The 9,490-nt window shown below is 68.5% G+C and overlaps 2 protein-coding genes across 2 annotated transcripts; one reads left to right on the top strand and one right to left on the bottom strand.

The window, feature by feature from the left end:
- The first annotated feature begins 163 nt into the window (after window positions 1-163).
- ANKRD35 (ankyrin repeat domain 35) lies at window positions 164-5,559 on the top strand. The gene is made up of 12 exons (XM_041467418.1): window positions 164-346; window positions 1,275-1,519; window positions 1,597-1,685; window positions 1,910-1,974; window positions 2,570-2,627; window positions 2,719-2,789; window positions 2,926-2,972; window positions 3,153-3,310; window positions 3,435-4,651; window positions 5,142-5,231; window positions 5,310-5,375; window positions 5,467-5,559. The coding sequence occupies exons 1-12, from the start codon at window positions 164-166 to the stop codon at window positions 5,542-5,544; spliced, it is 2,367 nt and encodes a 788-aa protein (XP_041323352.1). The 3' UTR covers window positions 5,545-5,559.
- Window positions 5,560-6,004: 445 nt separating this feature from the next.
- Window positions 6,005-8,427, bottom strand: NUDT17 (nudix hydrolase 17). The gene is made up of 8 exons (XM_041467417.1): window positions 8,359-8,427; window positions 7,650-7,772; window positions 7,386-7,557; window positions 7,265-7,290; window positions 7,090-7,182; window positions 6,910-7,008; window positions 6,319-6,485; window positions 6,005-6,215 (listed from the first exon to the last, which is right to left on the bottom strand). Exons 1-8 carry the CDS (start codon window positions 8,425-8,427, stop codon window positions 6,050-6,052), a joined length of 915 nt encoding a protein of 304 aa, XP_041323351.1. The 3' UTR covers window positions 6,005-6,049.
- Window positions 8,428-9,490: the final 1,063 nt, after the last annotated feature.

The raw sequence follows: 9,490 nt of genomic DNA, 5'->3' as shown, positions 1-9,490 counted from the left end.
CCGGGACCCCCCCCCCCCCGGTGTCGGGGGGCTGCCCAAGGGTGGGGCGGGGGGGGACGGGGTCCCCGCGGATTAACTGTAAAAACAAAGGACAAAAGAAATGGAAAATATTAAAAACAAAAAAATTTGGAAAATCGTGAAAAATGAAGAGTTTGCAGCTGAAATGAAGCGGGTGGGGGGAGGGGGGCGGGCGGAGGACGCGGCCCCGGAGCGGCGGCTCCCGGGGGTCCCGCAGCCAGGAGGGGGCCGGGAACGGAGGGGAGGGGGTCCGGGAGCTCCCGCGGCGGGGGTGCCGGGGGTCCCGGCCATGAAGAGGATGTTCTCCTGCTCCAGCTCGCAGGTGACGGTGAGTCCCGGCAGGGAACGGGGGCCCGTGCCGGCTGCCGTGCCAGCCCCGCTGCCACCGCCACCCCAACCCCGGTGCCAGCCCCGCTGCCATCCCAACCCCGCTGCCACCGCCACCCCAACCCCGGTGCCATCCTAATCCCGGTGCCAGCCCTGCTGCCATCCTAATCCCGGTGCCGCCGCCACCCCAGTCCCGGTGCCAGCCCCGCTGCCGTCCCCACCCCGGTGCCAGCCCTGATCCCAGCCCGCTGCCGGCTGTGACCGCCCCCAGTGCCAGCCCCGATGCTGCCTCGGTCCCGAGCCCACCCCAGCTGCGACGATCCCAGAGAAATTCCACTCCCAGCCCCGATTCTGGTCCTGATCCTGGCTCCAATCCCTGTCCCAGCCCCAATCCCTGTCCCAGCCCCGATCCCAATCCCAATCCCAATCCCAATCCCAGTCCCAGTTCTGATCCCGATCCCGGCTCCAATCCCTGTCCCAGCCCCAGTCCCTGTCCCAGCCCCGATCCTGGCTGCAATCCGAGCCACATTCCCAATTCTGGTCCTGATCCTGGCTCCAATCCCTGTCCCAGCTCCAATCCCTGTCCCAGCCCCGATCCCAATCCCAGTCCCAGTCCCAGTCCCAGTTCTGACGCTGCTCCCGATGCCAGCTGCAATCCGAGCCCCATTCCCATCCTCCTCCCCAATCCCAGCCCCAATCCTGACCCGAACCCAGCCCCCAGCCTGGCCCCGCAGCCCCTCCCTGCTCCCAGTCCCGGTTGCCGTTCCCAGACCCTGCTCTCGGTTCCCGGTGCCGGTGCCGGTGCCACCCCTCCCGGTGCCACGCTGGAGCCCAGCCCGGCTCGGTGGCACTCGCCAAACCAGCCGGGCGGGCACAGGCCGGGACACGCTGCGGCCTCTCCGCCCCCTCCCGGCTCCGCGATCCCTCAGGATCGGGAGGATCTGGGGAAACTGAGGCACGACATGCGCGGGGGGACCCGCACTGGGGGGGATCCTGTCCCGGGGTGGGGTCTGGGGTCGTGTCCTGGATTTGGGGTCCCGCAGGTGGAGAGCTGGACGCGGCAGGACCAGAAGCTGCTGGAGGCGGTGACACGCGGGGACGTGGCCCGGGTGGCCGCCCTGGCCGCCCGCAAGGCCGCCCGCCCCGCCAAGCTCAACGCCAGGGGACAGTCCGCGTATGTCACCGCCGGGGGGACACTGGGGGGCTCGGGGGGGGGCACGGGGGTCACGGCCACCTCTCCCCCCCCACCAGGCTGCACCTGGCCGCGGCCGGGGGTCTCACCGAGTGCCTGACGCTGCTGCTGGAGCACGGGGCTCCCGTCAACGGGACCAACGATGATGGTAGGTGGGGACAGCTGGGCACAGCTTGGGGACACCTTGGGGACAGCCAGGCAGGTCCCTGTGTCACCTGTGGAGGAGCTCAGACCTGCACCCCGAGGCAGGGAGCCCCGGGAGCACCCTGGGGAGTGTCCCCGAGGAGGGAGTGTCCCCTGAGGGAGGGGGGTGTCCCTTAGGGGAGCAGTTGTCCCCCGGGAGTGTCCCCAGAGCCCCTCCTGTCCCCACAGGCAGCACCGCCCTGCACTTGGCCACCATCGCCTGCCAGCCCCAGTGCGTGAAGGTGCTGCTGCAGGTGGGAGAGGGACGGGAACGGGGTGGGAGTGGGGTGGGAATGGGAGTGGGAATGGGAATGGAATGGGGATGGGATGGGATGGGATGGGATGGGATGGGATGGGATGGGATGGGATGGGAATGGGAACGGGAATAGGATGGGAGTGGGAATGGGATGGGATGGGAACAGGATCAGGAACGGGATAGAAGTGGGATGGGAATGGGATGGGATGGCAGTGGGATGGGAATGGGAACTAGAATGGGGTGGGAATTGGAATTCAAATGGGATGGGAATTGGAATTGGAATTGGAAAGGAATAGGAACGGAATGGGAATGGGAAAGGGAATTGGAATTGGAACAGGATGGGAGTGGGATGGGAATGGGAACAGGATGGGATGGAAACAGGAATGGGATTGGGATGGACTGGGTGTGAAAACAGGGATGGAGATCCGGACAGAGCCAGGGATAAGGATGCGGATGCAGAGGAGGATGAGGATGGAGGTGGGATGGACACAAGGACAGGGAACAGGGACAGGGATGAGCATGGGAGCAGGGCTGGGATGGGGTCCAGGGCCGTTCCCATTCCCATTCCCATTCCCTTCCCGCTGTCCCCCCAGCACGGAGCCAACGAGCGCCACGTGGACGGGCAGAACCGGACACCGCTGCACTGGGCCGGTGAGGGGGGGACACAGGGACACCCCGGGACTCGTGGGGGACACCAGAGGGGTCCCCCAGAGGCCCTGCAGTGACACCACCCCCCCTGCAGCCTCCTCGGGCTGCGCCTCCAGCGTGCTCCTGCTCTGCGACCACGAGGCGCCACTGGATGTCCCCGACGCTGTGAGTGGGGACAGGAGGACAGCAGGGGGTGGCAGGGGACAGCAAGGGTTGGTGGTCACCCCAAGTGTCCCCCCAGCACGGCCAGACCCCCCTGATGCTGGCAGCACAGGGGAACCACGTGGCTGTTTGTGCCCAGCTCCTGCGGCGCGGGGCCGAGCCCGGGCTGGCCGACAGGGATGGCAGGTGGGTGACAGGGGACACTGGGGACACTGGGGTGTCCCCAAGGGTGTCACCGCTGCGGGGAAGGGATTGGGGTCACCTGTGCCACCGTGTCACTGTGTCACGGTGCCATCTTGTCACTGTGCCCGCGTGCCACCCCCTGCCATCCTTCATGTGTCCCTGCGTGTCACATCCCGGGCTCAGGACAGCGCTGGAGCTGGCCCTGGCTCACGGCAGCCTGGAAGTGGCCGAGCTGCTGCAGGGCCACAAGAGGGACAAGGACACTGGGAATGTCACCGGGAGTGTCACCGGGCAGGCCCCGAGCTGGGCTCTCCAGAAGATCCCAGACTGCGGGAGGAGAGGTGAGACCTCCTGGAGCCCTCCAAAAAAGGGGGAAAAAATGGGGGGAAATGGGAAAACAACGGGGGAAAATTGGGAAAAAATAGGGAAAAATTGGGAAAACGGGATTGTTTTTCCCTCCCGCAGAGAATGGTGCTGGACAGGTGGGGATCCAGGGCGAGGAGGAGGAGGAGGAGGAAGAGGAGCAGCGGGACGGCCGCGCTGCCCGGCGGCTGCGGGAGGAGCTGGCGAGGAAGACTCTGGAATGCCGGCGGCTGGAGGAAGCTGCCGAGGGCATCCGGCGGCGGCTGCGGGAGCTCGTGCGGCTCCTGCCGGCACGGGACGCGGGTGAGGATGAGGAGGATGAGGAGGATGACGGCGCCTGCCTGGAGCTCCTGACCCGGCGCGTGGCGGAGCTGAGGAAGAGGACGAGAGACGAAGAGTGGCAAGGAGGACAAGGCAGCGGCGAGGCCCCGGCGCTGATCCCGTTCCTGGCCTGGCTGGGAGAGGAGTGCTCCAAAATGCGGGAAGCCAAGGCCGGCGCCTTCTCCCGGAGCCGGGAGCTGCGTGGGGAAGCCGAGAATTCCCCCCGGGACCAGGCTTGGGAGCAGCTGGCGGCGGGGCTGGAGCAGGCGCTGGAGCAGCAGGACCAGATCCACGCCAGGATGCTCCAGGGATCCCAAACCCTCCTGGAAAAGCTCCGCCGGGAGCCGGTGAACGCCACGGAGCCGGCCGCAGGCGGGAAGAACCGGGAGGAGATCCCGGCAGAGAGCGGGAGGATGGAGAAGGAGCTGCTGGAGCTGCGGGAGGGCAACGGGAAGCTCCTGGTGGAGCTGGCGCGGCTGGGCCGGGAGCGGGAGCGGCTGCAGCGGGAGCTGCGGGAGCTGCGGGATCCCGGGAACCGGGACGAGGCGCGGCGGCTGCGCCGGGAGCTGCGGGCGCTGCGGGACGGGCTGGGAGCGCGGGTGCGGGAGGCGGGAGGCGACGCCGGGGCCGCAATCGTGCGGGATTTGCACCGGCGGCTGGACGCGCTGGTGCGCTCGCAGCACGAGGCCCTGCAGCTCATCACGGAGATGGAGGGAGAGCCCGGAGAAAGCCCCGGCAGCGACGGGGAGGGCGGGACACCGGGAGAACCGGGAGGCGGCGCGGAGCAGGGCCCGGAGCGCGGCACCGCCGGGGTCCCGCCGGGCTCGGAGGCGGAGCGGTGGCGGGAGGCGGCGGCGGCGGCCGAGGAGAGGGCGGCCGGGAGGGAACGGGAGCTGCGGGAGCTGCGGGAGACGGCGGAGGGGCTGGAGAGCAGCCTGGCAGCGCTGCGGGAACGCGCGGCCCGGCTGGAGCGCGCCTGCCGCGACAAGGACGGGAAGGTGAGGGACGGGACCTCCCCAGCACCAGCCCCACCGCCGTCATCATCCTCTGCCATCCTTGTCCCCATTGCCGACCCCTTCCCGTCTTCATCTTCCTCCCATCCTTGTCCCCATCACTGACCCTTTCTCATCTTCCTCTTCCTCCCATCCTTGTCCCCATCGCCAACCCCTTCCTGTCTTCCTCTTCCTCCCATATCCATCCCCATGTCCTTCCCATCCCCATCCCCTTCCCAGTCCTCTTTCCATCATCATCATCATCATCATCATCATCCCTTTCTCACCGTTGTTCCCATCACCATCTGCATCCCCATCCCATCCCATCCCAACCCATCCCCATCCTGTTCCCCCTCCCAGCCCCATTTGGGGGGACCTCGGGGGGAGCTGAGCAGGACCTTGGGGGCTGACAGGGACCAAGGGGGCTCTGAGGGGGGCTGAGAGCCACCAACCCCCCGCCGGTGCCCCAAATCTGCCCCTGGCTTTGCCCTCCCAGCTGAAGCAGCTGCTGGTGGAGACGGAGAAACTCTCGGCCGAGGTGTTGGGGCTGCGGGGCCGGAGCGCCCGGCTCCAGCTCCAGCTGGAGGTGAGGACAGCGCCCGGTGTCACACCGCGTCACCCTTTGTCACTCTGAGTCACCCAGCGCCACCCTGTGCCCCCCCAGGTCCAGCAGAAGCAGCACCGGGACACCGTGGCCGTGTACCGGAGCCACCTTCTCCACGCTGCCCAGGTGGGACCCCCGGCCCCGCCCGGGCTCTCTGGGGGGTGGGGGCACAGTTTTGGGTGGGATCCCGGGAAAAGCCGCTCTCCTTCCTCCGCAGGGATTCATGGACCAGGGCGTCCACGCCGCGCTGCTGCGGATCCTGCGGGCCGAGGCGGGAGCGGGGCTGTGGCATTAAACCGGGAAACTGCCACACACGTGTCCTGTTCTGTGTCCTGTTCCATGTCCCCATCCCTGTCCCCGTTCCATGTCCCATCCCATGTCCCCATCCCGTGTCCCCATTCTGTGTCCTGCTCCGTGTCCTGTTCTGTGTCCTATTCCATGTCCCCATCCCTGTCCCCATCCCGTGTCCCGTTCTGTGTCCCATTCTGTGTCCCATCCCATGTCCTATTCCATGTCCCATCCCGTGTCCCCATCCCAACAGCCCCGGGAAGGGGCTGCACCCTGCTCCACTCCCCTGGAATCCACCCGAAACCACACAAAGCCACTCCTGGGGTCTCCACGTCCCCGCTCCAGCCCGGGCTGGGATCCCACTGAAGTTTATTCCCGCTGGGAACTTTATTCCTGCTGGGATCCCACAAAAGTTTATTCCCACTGAAGTTTATTCCCACTGGAAGTTTATTCCCACTGAAGTTTAACCCACTGGAAGTTTATTCCCACTGGAAGTTTATTCCCGCTGAGATTTATCCCTGCTGTCCCCAGCCCAGCCCCGCTCTCCACCTCCCCAGGGCGAATTTGGTGCCGGTGCTGACGCGCTCCAGGTCGGGGCCGTGGGCCGGGGCGCGGCGCAGGAGGATCCCGGTGGGAATCCGGGAGCTGCGGAAGCCGCCGGCGCTCAGCTCCGTGATCCTGGGGCAGGGAACGGGCTCAGGGATGGGGCCACGGCCAGGCTGGGCAGCCCCAGGGCGTCCCAGCCTCGTGCCACTGTCCCCACGGGTCAGGGGGGTCTCACCCCACGGTGGCCGGCAGCTCTCTGGGGAATGATCCCGGTCCCGATCCCGATCCTGATCCCGGTCCCGGTCCCTCGGCTCCATCCTCGGTGGCAGCGATGGCCTCCAGGAGCCGAGGCTCCAGCCAGGCCACGGCGCTGACCTCACACGGGCTCGGACACAGCCGGGCCTGGGCACAGACCCCCCGTGGAGGGAGAGACCCCCACGCTGGGGGGGAACCCCAACCTCGATAGGGACCCCCACCCTTGGAGGGATCCCAGCCTCGGGAGGGGAGGAACAGCCCAGCCATGGGGTGACCCACACCCTCAGAGAGACCCCCGTCCAGAGAGGGACTGCAACACCAAGAGGGGACCCCACCCACGGAGTGACCCCCTCGGAGGTGTCCCCCACCCACTGAGGGACCCCACCCATGAAGGGACCCCCTCGGAGGTGCCCCCACCCATGGAGGTGCCCACCACCCACGGAGGGACCCCCTCAGAGGTGCCCCCACCCATGGAGGGACCCTACCCTTCAGGGACACCTTGGGGGTGCCCGCCACCCCCGGAGGGACCCCCTACCCCCGGAAGGACCCCCACCCCCGGAGGTGCCCCCACCTGCAGCTGCTGCCGGGGCTCGGCCGAGCGCAGCCCCAGGTAGGTGACAATGTGGTGACAGCGCGGTGGCCCCCAGCTCAGCGAGGGGGGGAACAGGGACTGCGGGGAGCAGGGGTGACCCGTGGGACACCCGGGGGTGTCACCCCCCTGCCCAGCCCCGGATTGGGGGGGGGTCGTTACCTCCCAGAGGCCGAGCAGGTGCCAGGAGAAGGTGCCGGGCTCCAGGTGCAGCCCCGTCTCCTCGGCCAGCTCCCGCAGCCCTGCGGCCACCAGCTGGGGGTTCGGGGTGTCAGGGGACACCCGTGTCCCCACGCTCACCTGGGCACCCCCTGCCCTCCCCGCGGTGTCACCTCACCTCTTCTCCTGGCTCCAAGTGCCCACCTGTGTGGGGGGACAGGAGTCTGGGCACCCCAAAACAGCTGTCCCCAGCTGAGTGAGGTGTCCCCAGAGCTGCTGTCCCCCGTCCCCGCACTCACCTGGTGGCACCCAGACATTGGGGAAGTGGCGCAGGGTGGCGGCCCGGCGGGTCAGCAGCACGTGGCCGCAGGTGGCCTCCAGCAGCACGGCCACCGCTGCGGCCACCCCCGGCTGTCCCCCCCGGCCACCCGGCGTGTCCCCTCCCAGCTTGGCGGGGCAGAACGGGGGTCTCTGCGGGGACACGGGGATGTCAGGGCTGCGATGTCTCCCAAGGGGGACGCGGTGACACCGGGGGAGCCACCGGGGGTGGCGGCCCCGCGCACCTTGAGCACGGTGACGCTGGAGCCGGGGAAGGGGACATCGGAGATGAGGAAGTGGCCGCGCTGCAGCCCGCAGCTCACCGGGGCCGCGTCGGTGTGCGCGGGGCAGAACACGCCGGTGACACTCTGCGGGGACACCGCGCCCGCTGTCACCGCGCTGTCACCGCGCTGTCACCGCAGCGCCACAACCGCGACGCTGCGGCGGCCGCTCCCCCCGCCCTGCGCTGTCCCCCCCAGAGACCCCAGACCCCCCCTGGTGCCCCCTTGCCAACAGCAGTGACACATGAGACACGGCTCTCTGGGGACGCCAGTCACCACCAGTGACACACACGGGTCGCGGCTGTCTGGGGACAGCAGCAGCACACACATGGGCACAGGTCTGTGGTGACATCGCTGTCACAAGTGACACACGAGGCTCTCAGACACCACCAGCACCCACGACACATGCGGGTCACGGCTCTCTGGGAACACAGCCAGAGCTGGCACATCCACGGACACAGCCCTCTGGGGACACCACCGTCACCGGTGACACGCGAGGGTCACAGCTCCCTGGGGACACCGCCAGCCCCGGTGACACACAGGACTGCCGTGACTCTCAGACAGCACCGGCACGGATGTCACACGTGGCTGACGGCTCTCTGGGGACACAGCACCGCTCCCGGGACAGGCAGGACCCCCAGACCCCCCCGGTGCCCCCCGGTGCCCCCCGGACCTGCCCGAACGCCGCCGCCCCCCCCGCCCCCGCGCGCCGCACGTGCACGAGCACGCGCGCGCCCGCCATGACCGGGGGGGCGGGGCCTCCTGTGAGGGAGGCGGGGCCTGACGCGTTTCGGGTGGGCGGGGCTTCGACAGCGCCGGCGATGGCGCCCCCTGCAGGATCTGCCGGGAAAGGCCCCGCCCACGGGAGGTCACCGGAGATTGGGGACAGTTCTGTGTCCCCTGTCCCCCAAGTGTGTCCCCTATGTGTGTCCCCTGTCCCCTGAGTGTGTCCCCCGTGTGTCCCCTGTCCCCTGTGTGTGTCCTCTGTCCCCTGTGTGTGTCTCCTGTGTGTGTCCCCTGTCCCCTGTGTGTGTCCCCCCCGTGTCCTGTGTGTGTCTCCTGTCCCCTGAGTGTGTCCCCCGTGTGTCCTGCATGTGTCCCCTGCGTCCCGTGCGTCCTGCGTGTGTCCCCCGTGTGTCCCCTGTCCCCTGTGTGTGTCCCCCCCGTGTCCTGTGTGTGTCCCCGTGTCCTGTCTGTGTCCCCTGTCCCCTGTATATGTGTCCCCCGTGTGTCCCCCGTGTGTACCCGTGTGTCCCCTGTCCCCTGTGTGTGTCCCCCCGTGTCCTGTGTGTGTCCCCCGTGTGTCCCCGTGTGTCCCCCGTGTCCCGCGTGTGTCCCCCATGTCCTCCGCATTCCCCCACTGGCGACACTGTCACCTGCCGCGGACGCTGCCACCCCTCGGGGACACCCCCAGCACCCCGGGGACCCCTCTGTGTCCCCAGCGCTGCCACCACCGAGCGGTGCCATCCCGGGCCGTGCCAGCAGATGTCACCCCGTGCCCGCCCCCTCGGGACCCCCCGGCACCCCCCGACCCTCGCGGGGTGTCCCCATCCTCCTCCAACCCCTGACATGTCCCCAAAGGTCCCCTCTGCGCCCCGCAGCGACACTTGGGGACCGTACTGGGACAGCTCGGCGCCCCCAGTACGTCCCAGTAAGTCCCAGTGGCCACCCGGGCGAGGCAAGTGGCCACACGCGGGTGGCAGGTGACAGCTCCCCTCTCTGGGGACAGAGGGGGACACACCCGGAGGTGTGGTTTGGGGGGGGGGTCTCACGCGCGCGCGCCGCCGGTTGCGCTCGGGAGCGCG

This window comes from Pyrgilauda ruficollis, unplaced genomic scaffold (genome assembly GCF_017590135.1).
Source record: "Pyrgilauda ruficollis isolate IOZ18807 unplaced genomic scaffold, ASM1759013v1 scaffold208, whole genome shotgun sequence".
Taxonomy (NCBI): Eukaryota; Metazoa; Chordata; class Aves; order Passeriformes; family Passeridae; genus Pyrgilauda; species Pyrgilauda ruficollis.
The sequence above is the reverse complement of the archived record's forward strand: the minus strand, read 5'-3'. Positions and strand labels throughout refer to the sequence as shown.